Source organism: Nesoenas mayeri (assembly GCF_963082525.1).
Source record: "Nesoenas mayeri genome assembly, chromosome: 1".
Classification (NCBI taxonomy): Eukaryota; Metazoa; Chordata; class Aves; order Columbiformes; family Columbidae; genus Nesoenas; species Nesoenas mayeri.
Genome location: NC_137541.1, coordinates 130,559,111 through 130,574,629, shown reverse-complemented (window position 1 = coordinate 130,574,629; position 15,519 = coordinate 130,559,111). Strand labels below are relative to the sequence as shown.

Genomic DNA, 15,519 nt, shown 5'->3' with positions numbered 1-15,519 from the left:
GTCGCTGAGTTTGAGCTGTCCTTTGGAAAGGCAGTTCTTTAGCTGGCGTTCCCCTGCCTGTCTCTCTCCCACGAGATCCCACGGGTAGATCCCATCTTGGCCATAACTAGATGTTTAGCAATGTCACCACTGCTTCTTTGAGGACACTTATTCACTTTGTCTTCTCTGAAGTTCTAATTTCTTACTCAGGAATTTGTGAGCTCTGTTTGCTGAGCTCAGCATTCACCGCTGGAGATGGGACCCTGCCATGTCCCTCATGGCTTAAAAATCTCACACAGGTTAGTGGAGTTAAGCTAGTTAGCACATGCAGAGGCAACATATTTTCAATACTGTAGCTGCTGGTATCAAGCTTTGTAACCTTTCTTCACACACAACACTAAGAAGGCTTTGTTTCCTGATGCATAGTGTACCTGTTATACATGGCGTTCTCCATTAATCAGTAAATGTAACACAGATACAAGAAAGGCACAGTATAGGGAAACCGCAACTACTTGTGCAATTTGGATAGCATCTCTAGTTGAATAACACATAATAGGTTCAATGCAGTTAAGCAGAGACCTCCAATTCTTTAAATATATGCAGTAGCATTTAATTTGTTTCCAGCCTTTTACATTGAAATCATGTCTTCCACAACACACAACATCTGAAGCTGGCTAGCTTGTAAGAGAAACACTTTCTTTTTTTTTAACAATATATACAATATTTACCACAAACAAACAAACAGAACAAAACAAAACAAAACAAAAAACCCAAAAACAACAACAACAAAAAGCAAAAACAAAAACAAAAACAAAAGAAAGCAAAACCCAACAACACAAAGCAAACCCCAGAAAACCACTTCTATATATGGAAAAGCTTTACCGGCATTCATGATGCTCCTTGATAATAGAACTAAAGGCATTCTGATGTAAACTTGTCTTCACTCTCTTTTCCCTTTGTCTTCTGTTGCAAAACCAAACTCTCACAACTTCTTTCTCAAGATTGAGCCCCTCAGCCATCCTCATAATTTCCTGAGAAGAAGGCTTACTTTGTTCTCCAAAGTGTCTCTCTAGGGCTTCTTTGGCAGCAATACTGGATAAAGGGATAAAATTTCACCTTTAAAAACTTTTCTGATGCATTCAGGCTTTCACCACTAGTTCACAAGAAGGGACAAGTAAGAACACTAAAGGTAGTGACTTAGTGTGTTTCCTTTTTTCCTACACAAAGGAAACCTACAGAGCTTAAAGTACACTGTAGTCATTTGCTGACATGAAGAGCATCACATCAGGCAGAATTTCAGCATAGATTAATTTAAAAGCAAAACTAACATCAAGTTTGATGCAATTTCAGTGGTAATAATGAAATATTTATGCTTCTTGTTCTCTAGGAGATACAGCTACTAGCTAGACATGAATTGGATCACAGGAACTGGAACAAGCTTGCCCACCCTTTCTGCCCCAGTTACACCATTGTAGGGGTTCAGCAAATGCACATTAGTGTGGTTACCTGGTTGTATCAAATCATTTGAGTTTACAAAGGGCAAGAGCTCCGTCACTTACAATTTGGGAAACATATCAAGTTCTTCATCTCTTTTTGTTATAGAGAGTGCACCATAGTATTTCTAGAAATCAGCAGTTCACAGCAAGCTGTTTTAGCAATTATCACTGCTAAAGTCTGCCTTAATCTGTTCCTCAGAGTCAGCAGTGACCAAGGTTGAGTGGTTCAATAAACAACAAACTTTCTTACTGTCAGATAGAATTTAATTCCCGTTTGTGTTACTTATTCTCAGAAAACAGAGTATATGCGGCATACTTATGTGCCACCAGGACACATCTGAAACTGGCTTCAGCAGTAGCTGTAATTTCTTTGGACACAAGAGGGCACTTCATGCATTATTCTGGAAATGAGGTGCAGGTATTTCTGTTAAGACATATACAAAGGATTTGCTGGAGTTCCAGTTATTTCGTTACTTCGTCTGCAATATGTTGTTACTTTGTCATTTACAGGTCTATTTCACAATACTTATTAACATTACCAAAACTAACTAATTAATAACATGATGTTCTACACACACAGAAGCCTAGAAGTATCACTGGTTTTGACTAACAGTTTCATAGGCTTTCTGATCAAAGTAGAAAAGAAAATAGCTTCCACAAATTCAAATTAAGCATTTTTTCTTAACGATGTGACTACCCTAACTTAGTGGGACTTTTGTTTCACATCTAGTTTACCTTCAAACATCCATTAAGAATTGATAAGAGTAATGCTGAGGGTCAGATAAAGTCCGCCTCCCTGGTAAGTTTGAGGTCTTCAAACTGAGGTCCTATATACCTTCAAAGGAACAATTAATATTTTCTTATATTTTCTTATTATATGTGATTTGTATATTATGTATATTCTTATTATATGTGGTTTGGTCCTGAACTTCCTCTCAATTATCTGTGCCCTTGACAATCTGCCATATTTGATACTTGCAGTGCAGTGAATTTGGATGTAAAAGCAGGAAGAATTAAAAATGCTTAATATGAGGAGTTTTTCCAATAGCTGTTAAAAACAACACTAAAACCCACCATGTTAGATGAGCAGCCTTGAGCAGTCTCCTCTAGCCAGGGGAAAACACCTAGGACAGAAATGCTCTCAACTTGGCAGCTTTCACACAGGCCATACTACATAAACTGGGCAAGGTCTTGGCACTGCTGCTCAATCTTTACTAACTTGGAGAGAAACTGAGAGGAGAAACTGGCCTCCCAAGAGTACAGCTTCATCCCTTGTGAGGTGCTCTGATGAGCAAATGAGCTATGAAGCATTGCCCATCCCTTCACTCCTGATTGAGGAGAAACCCATTGGAATAATTTTAACTTGAAAAGTCAGAGAGAAATAACACATCCATTTTATTCTTTATATCAAAAGCAATATGACTAAGAAAAGAAGTCCCAAGTTGAATGTGAAAGGAGGAGGTGCATGTTGTGGTTATAGGATTCTGAGGCTGTAGGACAATAGAGCAGCTTACATGTCTGGGAGGTGGCACGGTACGTTGGGAAGGATCCCTCTGCAAACATCAGGTAATTCACTGTAACGGGTAGGGCCTGGCAGCACCAGGCAGAGGCAGCCAAATTCCCTTCCTGTGAAAGAATGCTACAGCTCCTTGAAGGTCCCCTGAATGAATTCTTCTTCATCAATCGTAAAAGCCTGGGAATTGCCCCATGTTCTCACTTTGCCTATTTCGTAATTGTTTTTGTAATATGATTTACCAGCCTACTCGGTTTTCATATGGAATTGAGGCTAGATAGATGGTAGCCGTTGGCCACCAGAGATATGAGAAGCAGAAGGAGCTTCCAAGAACAGCTCCCTTTTTTCCATTTGGCTCATTGAAGTGCTTCTTTGTGAACTCCGGAGAATGCAATGGCAGAGGATAGGGATGAGGATCCAATATTATGTGTAAAAGCTTGCTCTCAAACTCCCAGACCTCAATTCTCTGGAAAAATAATGCAGTTTATTTTGGTATAATATATAATCTCCCAAAATGCAAATGGGGATGCTCTGATACCTCATTCACTATATTGATATAATAAAATTTGGGCAGAATTGGATTTTTTTTTCATATTGAAGGATGTTGTCATATGTTGAAAAAGAAAAAAAAAAGTCTTTTATTGGGAAATGTAGTGTATTTGGAGTAAATTGGGGGTTTGGAGGGTTATGCTGCCATTTTTCAGTGGAATGTTTCAAAACAGTGAAACATTTTGAAACACTAGCTATAGAGATTCATTAATAGGAACACTTTCATTTCAAGACCACGAAAAGGAGGATCTTAGTCGAAGGGGAACATGTAACCCTCTAAATATTTATTACCTTATGGTGGTTCTGCGCTTCCTCTTCCGCTCATTCACTCCAACTTTTTCACTGTATAAAGCTACATTAAAAATGGAACAAAACCAAATCAAGCAGTTACTTGGAACAGGGAATGGGAAACAAGCACAATTCTCTCCAGAAGAAAAGTCCCTTTATGTCACTGAATAAGAGCAGGACCACATATAGAAAAACTTTTTTCTTTCAGACGGTTGGTCATTTTTTTTACCTCCAGCTATAAATGTCTATAAGCAAAAATGGTGTGCCATGGCTAAAGTGCTGGCTCTGTGCCTATGTAAGAAGCTGTACTTCAGCCCTTTCCTTTCACCTGCCTTCTTCCTCGTGATGGGTACCATCTAGAGGGACAGATTCCATTTCCATACCCCTCAGCTACCTCACCCTCTTTCTGCAGAAACATGGCCTTGGCTCCCAACTCCATTTATTCATCTGCATCTTCCATACCAATTCCCGATGGACAAGTCCTCCATCACTTCTCAGAGGCCACTGCCTGCACACATGATCTTACCCTGCAGCTCAAGCCTGCAATGCTGCTCATGCAGTCAGCAGCTGCTGCCCACCTTATGTGTGCTTTTTGCAATATGCCAACCGTGTTAGGCCGTTCTCTGGTTTCTAGTGTAGTTACAGGGGAAGGAAGCTTTCTACCTTTGGTTCAAAGTAAACTGAAGTGTGCGACACAAGCAGCATTTTGACCTTATCTACTGTTCAATACAATGGTGAATCCAAAAAGTAGCACTAAGATCATTTTCTCTTTCTTCCTATGCTAGGTGAGTGCCACACGGTGGTAGTCCTGGCTTTTGCTGTCACCTCCAGGCACATTGCTTCCCAGAATCCCAATTCATCCAGCTGAAAAGGCTGTTCTTTAAAACAGTCCATTTCCTTTAAATCAACCAACCTGTTCTTAATATACTCTTTCCCCAGTGAACCCCATGCCTCTTCCTGCAACTAGAAATTACTGGACAAAAGGGAAGGAATCCCCTAGCAGCAAAAATGTTGCATCAAAAACTTCTATGCCACGCTATTCTTGTTCAGGGTTTAAAGACCACTGCTGCAGCTGAACTCAAATCCTTTTCCCCAAGGCTACATCTCATATACCAGAGGCTGGAAGGAAGAGTTCTTCGTTTGTGAAGAATCCCTGTATGCTGCTAAATGTCCCATCTTAATAACAACTCTGACCTATGCCACAGGACTGGAGCTCGTTTACTGGGATCAGACTGAAATAAATTACTTCCAGTAGGTCAAGTGATATTTCTGCTGCTCTGTACCCTGCGTACATTTCAATTTGACCTCTTTGCTCACGCATAAAAGACAACCAAAATCTAATATAAGCACATCTTAGTAATCGAAGCTGCTAAAACAAAAACATTAGTCTACGGAATACATGTACTCGTCCTTCAACATACATATAGGATCCTGGTTTAAATGCAAATCAATATTTAGAGGATTTCAATTCTCTACCTCCTACTTGTTCTGCTTCCTCCAGCCACTTGGACAGTATTGATTTCAGTTTGCATGCATTCTTGAAGCTCAGCTGCAAGTTTTCAAACCGGCAAATAGTAGTTTGGCTGAATTCAGAACCATGCACTGCAGCCAGTGCTTCTCCAACGTTAGTTTGCGTGTAACCTGTAAAAAATGAAGGAAAAAAAAGGCACTTTGGAGCTTTATAGAAAGAGTTACTTTCCATGAGATGCTTGGCCCTTCACTGCTGACTTTTATGAGCTGTGTGTGCCTGCAGTGTCTTCAGGATGGACTTTCTGCAGAGGTCTTTGTGACGAAGTCCGAGCTCACCTCAGAGACTTCAGCCTCCTGTTGGTTTCATTGGAGGTTTTCACTGATTTAATGGTTTTACACTTCAATATTAGAGATTTGAGAGGGAACCAGACACCCTGTATCTTTCTTTCTATAGGTGCTGCAAAGGCAACAGGATAATCCCCAGCAGCACCACTGGTCTCGTGTCATTTGTTGCAATGACTAAGTTGAAGTGATCAAAGAAATGCTGTGGTTTCCATTCCACTGGTTTTGTAACAACAGCTCATTGTTCCAGGCTGCGAATGTGTATCTGCTACATTCAGGAGTCTGGCTTATCCTTTTCCCTATCTGCCTCTGCACCAGAACAGATGGGATCTCTTTAGATGCTGAATGTCTCATGAGGCAGCTTTTTACCTCCATTTTGGTTGCACTTGCTCTGTGTTTCTCAGCCTCAAACCTACAGCCCATATTAACTCTCTCTTCCCTTGTAAAGCTCAACTTCAGATTAGTTTTCCTGTGCAAATTGCATTTTTCCCAGGAGAGCATTAAGCTCAGTCTTACAGGTTCTGTGCCACTTGCTTGCATCAGAGGAAGTTTTGCTCCCTTACAAATTCAGGATGAAGATGCAGTAATAAAAACAGTGATTAACAGCGTGGGGCCTCACGAGTCTTTCTGTTGCTGTGGCTGACATCAAAGACATGGTATAGAGCAAAACTGACCAAGATGCAAATACTTTTAAACCCTAATTTTTTGTTTCAGTGCTTATTTTTACTCTGCAAATGGAACACACTAGCTTTCTAGCTGTTAAGTAATGCATAGATGCCTGTGATAACCTTATAAGTTTTTTACATTTATAAAGCTAGAAGGACACCTTGTTTTGTAATGATACAAAGTCATGTTATAAGTAATAATGTCAAAATTACAAGTCTTCGTTCAGAGTACCCAATATTTATAAGAGAGCTGAATCTGCAGTGCTGGATGTGATTTTTTTTCTGTACACTTCAAACAAGGATGAGACAGGCTTTTACTTTGGCATGTACCTCTATCCCCTACAGGTGAGAAAGACAGGGCTCAGTCCACCTTTGTCCTCAGCTAAGATTTGTCCTGTGAAAGACAAGCACCTCACTGGAGACCGTTTAATGAAATCCATCTTGCATCAGCCCCAGTAGTTCTCAGACAGCAACAAAGATATCAGTTGCTGCAGTACCTGTGTCTTGGCAAAAGAAAATAAACCAGGAAGAGAAGCTTCCTATTGGTATGAAAGATTTGCCATGGATGTCACACATTTTACATATTGAAATGACATTGCACCATGAAGTGAAGAACTTCATGGGGAAAAAGGTGAGTATGAGATGTCATAGCATGTGCTGCCCTAAGTTGCAGAAAATTTGGGGCTGTGAAAAATAATGCACCTGCTAGTGAATGTAATTTAATGAACAGCAATAGTTTTCTCTGGACTTAAGTAATATAGGGACAGGAAAGTTTAAAGTCACTTTCTGTGTACTAAGTTGCAAAAAGCTGAAGTTCATTAATTCTATGTAAGTCTTAGAGAAACAGAGACAGTTTAGCAGTGCAAGGCAGGATTAGAGTTACGATTAGATAAGTGCAGAGACTGGACTGTAAAACATTTGGAAATATTTTTTCTTTCACTAGAATTTCTCAGCCTTTTGTTCATGGACATAAAACACATACCCAGCTTAATTCTCCGCAGCTTAAATTCGTTAGCAAATTTCTCCAGTTCCCTGATTTCGGGGGAGTCCATGTCAATGGGCTCTTCGACAGACTTGTTTTTTCTGCGGAACTCCTGCTTGAAGTCTGCGGCGGTGGGATCGTCTGTCAGGAGGGGCTGGTGCATGGGCGCGAAGCTGTGGCCCAAGGCACATGAGCTGGCACTCAGGGTGTGCTCCGGGAATTTATAAAGGCAAGGGGTCAGGCTACCTGAGCAACACATAAAGAAAACTCAGTATAGTTATTCTCTACCTCTACACAATGAAAACATACCTTCATCATCGCATAATCCATGTCTGTAATATTTATTGTATAACATATGCAAATGTATCCAAGAGTGAGAATCTCCTACGAGGTACGGTCTCACGTCTCAATATTTGAAAACTGAGCAACAGCCACTTTCACAGGCCATAGCTACCCTGCCTCTTAGCAAACTGTGATGCACTTACATAAGGGGTAAATGGTCCAAACTTAAATAACAATCCAAGACCTCAGCTAGAATTAAGTGGCATAACAAGATTTATGGATCTATGTCATTTTGAGCCACATAAAATGTGCCAATGATGTACAGACAAGATATTATCTTGGTTTAGCTTCAACATAAAACTTGTTTCAGGAAAGTACACAGGTAAGAGCTCAAAGAAAAACAAAAAAAACCAAAAAACAAACAAAAAAAAACCAAAAAAACCAAACAAAAAAAACCAAACAAACAAAAAAAACCAAAACAAAACAAACAAACAAAAAAAAAAATGAGAAGAGCCCAGAAGACATTGTGATTGTTCTGGCTTAAAAAGAAATTCCTCAAGGACAAAGCAAAACTATCTTGTGCTACCTTTTTTTCACAAATATCAGAGTTAACAACAGAGTTCAGATAAGAGTGAAGGCTGTTTTTTTTCTAGATATTGTACACAGAGCTAAAGAGTCTCTGACATGAGGTGGGAAAAATAAAATGGCTGGAGAAATACTAACACTCTTCCGTGTATCTGAAGCAGCTCATAAATTCCAGGTTCTCAGGACATCCTTCCCAATTTTCTAAATTACACAAAATTTCATAGCAGAACTCTGAACTTCATTAACCTCCCACCCCTTCCTCCATTTACTTTTCTTGTCTTCACTGCTTCGATTGCTCTCACCAGCACTGGAGATTCTAACCCCATAGGAATACTTTATGCTTTTTACACAGGATGGCCATAAAAGGAGATTTTCTCAAAAAATAAAGGGAAAAAAAAAAAAAAGGAAAGAGAAGGACTTGCTTTGCAAGGTGCTGACACTGTTTACCACATTGGGATGTGGCATGCTGCATGTCTGTAAGATGCGACTCTGGGAGAGACTTGCTGATAGAATCTCTGGAGTTGCAGGCTTGATGCCTAGTAGCAAAAGGTAAGAGTAAAAAGAGAAAGAAGGAAAATGTAGATGTATTTATTTTGGACTGAAATAAAAGAAACTTCTTAGCAATACCTTTTGTTTAATACCTGTGGACTTTTCCTGGGGATTTGAGCAATGCTAGGAATGTTTGCAACATATATATTAACGGACAATGAAATAGGAGCATTTGGACATTTGCACACAGTGAAGGAAGTCTACTGACTGTCCGTGAATAGTCCCTGTGCAGATGTATTCATCTGTACTGACTTACTGTAGTATTTCCTTCATCTTAAATGAAATAAAATGCTGAGTTTGATTTTGGCCTAGCTCTGAGTCATGATTATTTCTCTGGCTTGTGTTAATTTGATTTGTCACATTATTTCATTGATGGCTGCTTGAACTTGCATAGAATAACAGTTCCTTTTCCTAACTCAGCCTGCGACATGGAAAACTGAGCAGGATGCTAGCATACACTCCTAGTATACATTCATGAGTGTATGATCTGTATGATCTTCCTGCTGAATTCAGCTAGCTTTTCATTGTGCCACCATTATATTTTGTAGCTCCAGTGAGGGCTCCATCACCTCATCTACCGGTAGTGCACATATGTATCAAGTACATCAGTCCTGATCCCTCAAAAAGTGGTGATCACCAAAGAAGTGAACATAGGCAAGCCTAAAGAGCAGCACTGTCCCAGTCTTGTAGAGAGAAATAAGATACAGAGCAATTTGCCAAGAGACGCAGAAGTTTGAAGAAACTTTGGGCACTGATCCTTGATTTCCTAACCCCCTTTTGAGAGCCTTAACCCCAGTCCTGTCTTCTTTAAGCAACTGTCTTGAATCAGTCTCTTTAAAGAAAAACTGGCCAAAATCAACATGCTAATAGCTCACCCAGTTGAGGGGATGTCTCTTACCTGCCATCACCCCATAGGTTGACGATTGATTTCCATAATGACAGGAAGGCACAGAGTAATGAAGGCCTGCCAGAGTGTTTCCCAAAGTCGTCATGGCAAAGCGAATACAGGAGCATATAGGTGTTTGGATCAAAGACAAAAAATGGGACTGGTAAGAAAATGTGTGAGGATTCAAGACACAGCTTTTAAGTTCAGAGGCAGGCAGTATCCTTGCATGCAGTTTTTGTGTGCATTCAGTAAACATTTAGCTCTGAGTCATAGCCATCATGTTAACACTGCTGGAAGTCCAGATACTTGTCCAGGTCACACCAGATGCAACTGCCAGTATAAATAGTGAGATACCTTCTGAGCCAAAACCAGAAATCATCTTATTATGGTCTCAAAGTATTTTTTTTTTAGTATTATCTATGGGCATAACCCAGTTTACGTATACAACTGAGCAAGGGAAGCGTTGAAGCCTCCAGGAGGAGATCAGTTCCTCTCCTCAACCAGCTTCCATACATGATTTCATTTAATCTTGCATAAAACCTTGCTCCATGTTCCCACAAAATCGATTTGCTTCACTGTTGTGCAAACCCCACAGTGAACACAGACATCAAGGCAGGCAGTATTTCACATATTCCTAAGACTTGAGTTTCCAAAAGCACCACTTCGGGATATTTGCTTTGAGGCATCCAGAGGCTGCATTTTCTCAAGTGCCAATCTACCAAAACCATTTCAGAGTGCTTTGGTGGGGTGGTAGGGAAGCAGGACAACAGACTCTGGGGTCTTCTAAAAAGCTAGGCCTAAATCATCATTTTCCATCATCAGCACCAAGAAATACAATTATTTTCTCTCCAGCGTTTTCACAGGGTTGTTTTGGATCACCAGTGCCTGAAGAATCAGACAATTTTTTACTGAAAGCAAAATGAGAGATATGGTGGTTTCTCATACATAAGTAGGCGCAGAAATTGCATATACTGTCCCCTCTAACAACTGCTATAAATTATAATATTAAAAATTCATGTTTGTGAACATTCAGATATGTAAAACTGCACTTTAGAGCACACATTGTTGTTCAAAACAATATAAGTAATTAGGAATTAGAATCTCTGTTTTTTATAACAGTAATAATAACAGCAAAATGTCCTGTTTAGATACATTTATACAGATATAGAATCTACTAAACCAGATATGCTTATACTAGTATAAGTGCACTCAAAATAAATATTTCATTAATAATACTAAAGCATTTAGACCAAGGCAACTTTTCTGTTGAGATAAGATCTAAGTGTTTACTGGTGTTTTTTTTCTTCTATTATTTCATAATCCCTAAACTATAGTTTTCTGTTAATAAACCCAACATTTCCAAATTTCTAATATGATTTAAAATTAAATGTTGGTAATGATGCTCTTTAAATTAAATAATGACAATTAAAATGTTGAGGATACTGTAGAACATCAGCTGTATGACATGGTACAGTATTTGAACAGCAGTATATTCACTTCGACTTTGTGGCACATTTTAAACATTTTTGACATTTAACATAAGTCATTATACAAAATTATTTCATGTCTACTTTGTGCACAAATTCTCCTTCGATATTTTCACCATCATACCAGTGCTTATTGCAATTTCCAAATCTATGTAAGAAGTTTATAAGCCTTTAACTGTTCTAGTAAGCATTCTCTGTCACTGCTTCCATTCTCACAGCCTCATCTGCTACATGTGGTCCTGCAAACAAAATTCCCACTGACTGCAGCAATATTTGTTCTTGAGAGGTAACTAAAAAATATCAAAACCTGAATTTGAAGGAGGTGAGCAAATGCTTTTGGCTGGCTGTCGCTATATACTTTTTATTAGATAATAAAGTATGATACAGATAAATAAATTTGGCCTCATACAAAATTTAAATTCTCCTATTCCCTATTACTGCTGTTAATCAACAGCAATGTTAGGATATTTTGAATCTCCTGCTTAATGTATAACATCCTGTTATCTAACACCAATTCTGAGATTTCATTACTTACATGCTTTTTCTTGGTATTAAAATGTTTTATTACCAATGTATTTCAGCATAAAGCTAGTTGCTTGTTAAGGCTCCAAGTAAAATTCTTACCTTAATGCAATTTCAAATAAATCAAAACTATTAATTTTTCTGTTCCTGAAAATTTTCCATCAACAATTCTGCAGGTTTAAGGTTGCAAGAAAACCCTCTTTCTTTCTCTGTCTCTCTCAGATAGTTCAGTGATTACATAGTCTTAGTATTTAAATGCAATTAATTGGATTATATACACACACAAAACTCAAAACTATTAATGAGACTTCTAACATCAAATTTGAACATCCCACTTAAATTTTAGTCTTGATTCAGTTTGCAATATGCACTGTAAAGTAATATTTTTCCTTCTTGAAACCTTCCCCAAATTATATTTAGGCCTGACCACTTTTAAATACATTCCTATTTAAGGTAATTGATATAATTTTAAATTTTAGTTCCATAGTAACCAAATTTTAAATTACTTTACATAACATCTGTCATTCAAGACTATATAGCCGTAACAACAGTAACTGTTTGAACCTGTTCTAAGTTAATGCATCAGTAGCATACTTGAGCCCAAATTTGTAACAAATTAAGAGAAAGCTACAAATTTCAGTAAAACACAAACATGTGGTGTGTACCTGATTCACTCATCATGCAGTTTTGTGAAAATGCTTCTACTTTAATGTAGTCCCAATCTGACATACGGCATTGATACCAAACACTGTAAATATTGCAGAACTTGGTGAACACATAGCATTCAGAAGCATTACAAATGACAGTTACTAAGAGCAAGATTATTTTTAAAAAGTACCTGTAGACATAACATTGGTGGCATGGTTAGAAACTGGCAGGCACTCTGCGACGCTGTGATGCATTATCAGAGGCAGAGAGGTAGAAGAGTCAGAATTCAAGGGTACAAAGGTGTCAGATGAAGCAAACGCTTGGCAAGTCATACCCTCCAACAAGCAAAAGAGCCACTTGCCCGTTTTCTAACAGAACAGATCCAGCGTGATTAACGGCAGCTCAAACTATATTCTAGGCTTTTTACCTGCATATACATATACAGGAGGGCTCCAGAGCACAGGGAGGTCGTGTGCAGGTATTTATACCTCTAGGAAATCCCTTTATCCATTTTAATGTTCTTTTTCCCAGCAATATTGCTATACTGCTATAGAGCCTCCTTCCTTCCCACACAAACACAATACCTGTCCAATTAATGGTGGGGAAAGAAGAGGGAAACCAGAGACATGATTTGACAGATATTTTCAATTAGGTCTTTTGTGAAGAACAATGGCCAGAAAAAAAATAATATAAAGTATCGTCTCCACAGTCAGTAGCAACGAGACAGGTATGTTTAATACTAAGTAGGTTTCCACAGTTAACACCTGCCCCCAAAATCTCATCGGGGCAATTTTCTGGAAGGCAACCCCACTGAGAGCTCAATCAGAAGTCTTGAAAAGTCAAGAATCTACAGCAAAATAATCTAAATTAACTTAATTCCCAGCAGTTGCATAGTGATCATTTGTCTTAACATATTCTAGTATAAATAAGAGACGTGTAATTTGGAGCAGCTGTATTCAGGAAGAAGCTTCTAAGCAGATAGCTTTACATAAACATAAAGTACTAAATGTTTATCTAACATAGACACTTGAAAGAGCCCACAGTGTCACATAAAACTCATTCACAGTTACCACTATCAGTTTATACTACAACAACATCTACAGTCTCACTCAGAAGGTCCTAGTCGTTATTGTGTTACACACTAAGTAGAAGCAGGGTCTTTGTTCAAAGAATTTACTAAGTGATTTATTGGCATGAGATTAATGAAAATTACTGCAGTATATCATAGTCACATATTCTATTTATATACTTCAAAATTTAAAGGGAAAAATGGCACAGGAGGTCATATTTCCTTTATTTTTACTTTTTAGGAGGTAAAAGGTATGGATATGGAGGGTCCTTTGTTGTCTGTTTCTAGAGTTTTGAGGGATTCTGGCATGGGGGGTGTTTTGGGGGTTTTGTGACTAAAGATGGTTGCGTCCCATCTTTTATTTGTTTTATGTAAAGACAATGACACTTCCTGTGTGTTTGGTATTCAAAGCTGGTTCAAATGTCTGAATTATGACTTTGATGATACAGACCTCAGAAACGTGACATGGGAACCATCATACATGTTATTGTGTCATTTTTCATGAATTAGTGAAGAAAAGCAGTATTACATCAAGCCATTCTGTAGAATCCTTTGTATTACCTGTAAATGTGTTAGGGAGAAGGCTGTGTCTGAGGTTATTGAGAAATTTTAAACAAATTCCTGCATATGACAAAGCGCACATGTGCTTTAACAGTAGTGAGACTCTACACTCATACCTACTATCTATACATGCAACTTTCGTATTGCAAAATACACAAAAACTTTTAAATAATTGCAATGTTATGGAAGTTACTGTCAACAAATGAACTGCCATCTGTATCACTTTGGGTTTGGCCTGATATATGTTAACATCTGTGGATTCATGAGTACGCTGACTAATCAGTGAGAACAAAGTCTTGAACTATAGCATTTCATTCAGCTAAGGGTGTGTTTGGAACCCATACGATTCTCAGACCGGAGCATGGCACTGAAGGAAACTAGAACAGAAGTCAACAGAAATGACACTGCCTTCTACTAATAACACCCTACAGACTATAATCAGTTCTCAAATAGTATAACCTTCTTATGACACACAAAAATTGTTAGCTCCAATGGCAGACGTATAACACTTGTCGAGAGCGCTACGCATAAACTGCTACTCAAGTGGGTGAACATTCAACAATTATTTTAAGCATTTTCATCTCTGGTAATCTTTTCTCCCTCAGCAAAGAGCATGGTACATCCACAAGGAGCTTGATTCCACCTACCTACTAGGATTTTGAAGCCATGGGAGAAAAATAAACACTCAGAATAACTTTACAGCCCTGTCCTGGATAATTCTTTTTTCTTAAATCCCAGCAGGTAATATTTCTACTGAAAATTCATAACTAGAAGCAAAGAAGTTGTAAGCTGTCCCCAAGTACAGGATGGAGCTTCTTTCCACATTTCCATTTCTTCCTGAGGTCAGGAGACTTACCTAACCTTGTCCAGGTGCTCAAGCCTTCCAGACCTATACAGTTCATTAGAGGAGATGGCAGTAGGCTCATGAAGGGTGCTCACACGCAGAAGCTGGGACTGAGAGACACTGGAAAAGTACATGCAGTCTGGGATCATGAAGTACTGAACCTTTCCTCAAAGTTCAGTAAAAAGCTATTTTGTGATGCCACCCCAGACACCATCTTGAACAAGTTTTTTATGCCACTGCTATTTAGTGTTGTACTTTATACTGCTGAATGACTTGGATTTTTATTTTTATCTGGTTGTGCCACATAACCTACTTCTTGCTACAGGTAACAACTTCACTATTTTTTGTTTTGATTATGGCTGACTTTTTAACTGTATTCAGTTTAAAATAGTTATTTGGCAGCATTTTTGAGGACCCTACATATCTAGACAGTTACCAATACTAAGTATTTGACAAATTTCACATTTGTCACATAGCATAAAAGAGTTCGTTTCTAATGAGAGTAGCACCTCTCCTAAAGCTTTGTTAAAATCCTCTGTGGACACTGTGCTAAGTTTGCTATTACTTCTGTTCCACCAAGAAGCAGCTGTTGGTGGAAAAACCCTGTCACACCAGCCACACTTAGATGTCTGATGTGGCTTCCGATTGTTTTCCTTATCCAAAGCTACCCTGTGGCTCTGTATATTATAATTTCATGGTCAGTTTGAAAACTGTTTCACAGCAGAAGGATTTTGTTGATATTTGCTCTTCTTATGCCAGTTCATATCTAGATCTGCAGTAATAGATAAACAGATAATCTTCT

At 38.5% G+C, this 15,519-nt stretch overlaps 1 protein-coding gene across 1 annotated transcript; it reads right to left on the bottom strand.

Moving 5' to 3' along the window:
* Window positions 1-428: 428 nt before the first annotated feature.
* POU1F1 (POU class 1 homeobox 1) lies at window positions 429-12,575 on the bottom strand (the record flags this gene model as incomplete). The annotated part of the gene is given in 8 exon segments (XM_080350813.1): window positions 429-1,071; window positions 3,829-3,889; window positions 5,302-5,466; window positions 7,285-7,526; window positions 8,570-8,687; window positions 9,599-9,741; window positions 9,743-9,746; window positions 12,434-12,575. Coding segments are annotated over 8 exon segments (1,089 nt in total). The 3' UTR covers window positions 429-857.
* Window positions 12,576-15,519: the final 2,944 nt, after the last annotated feature.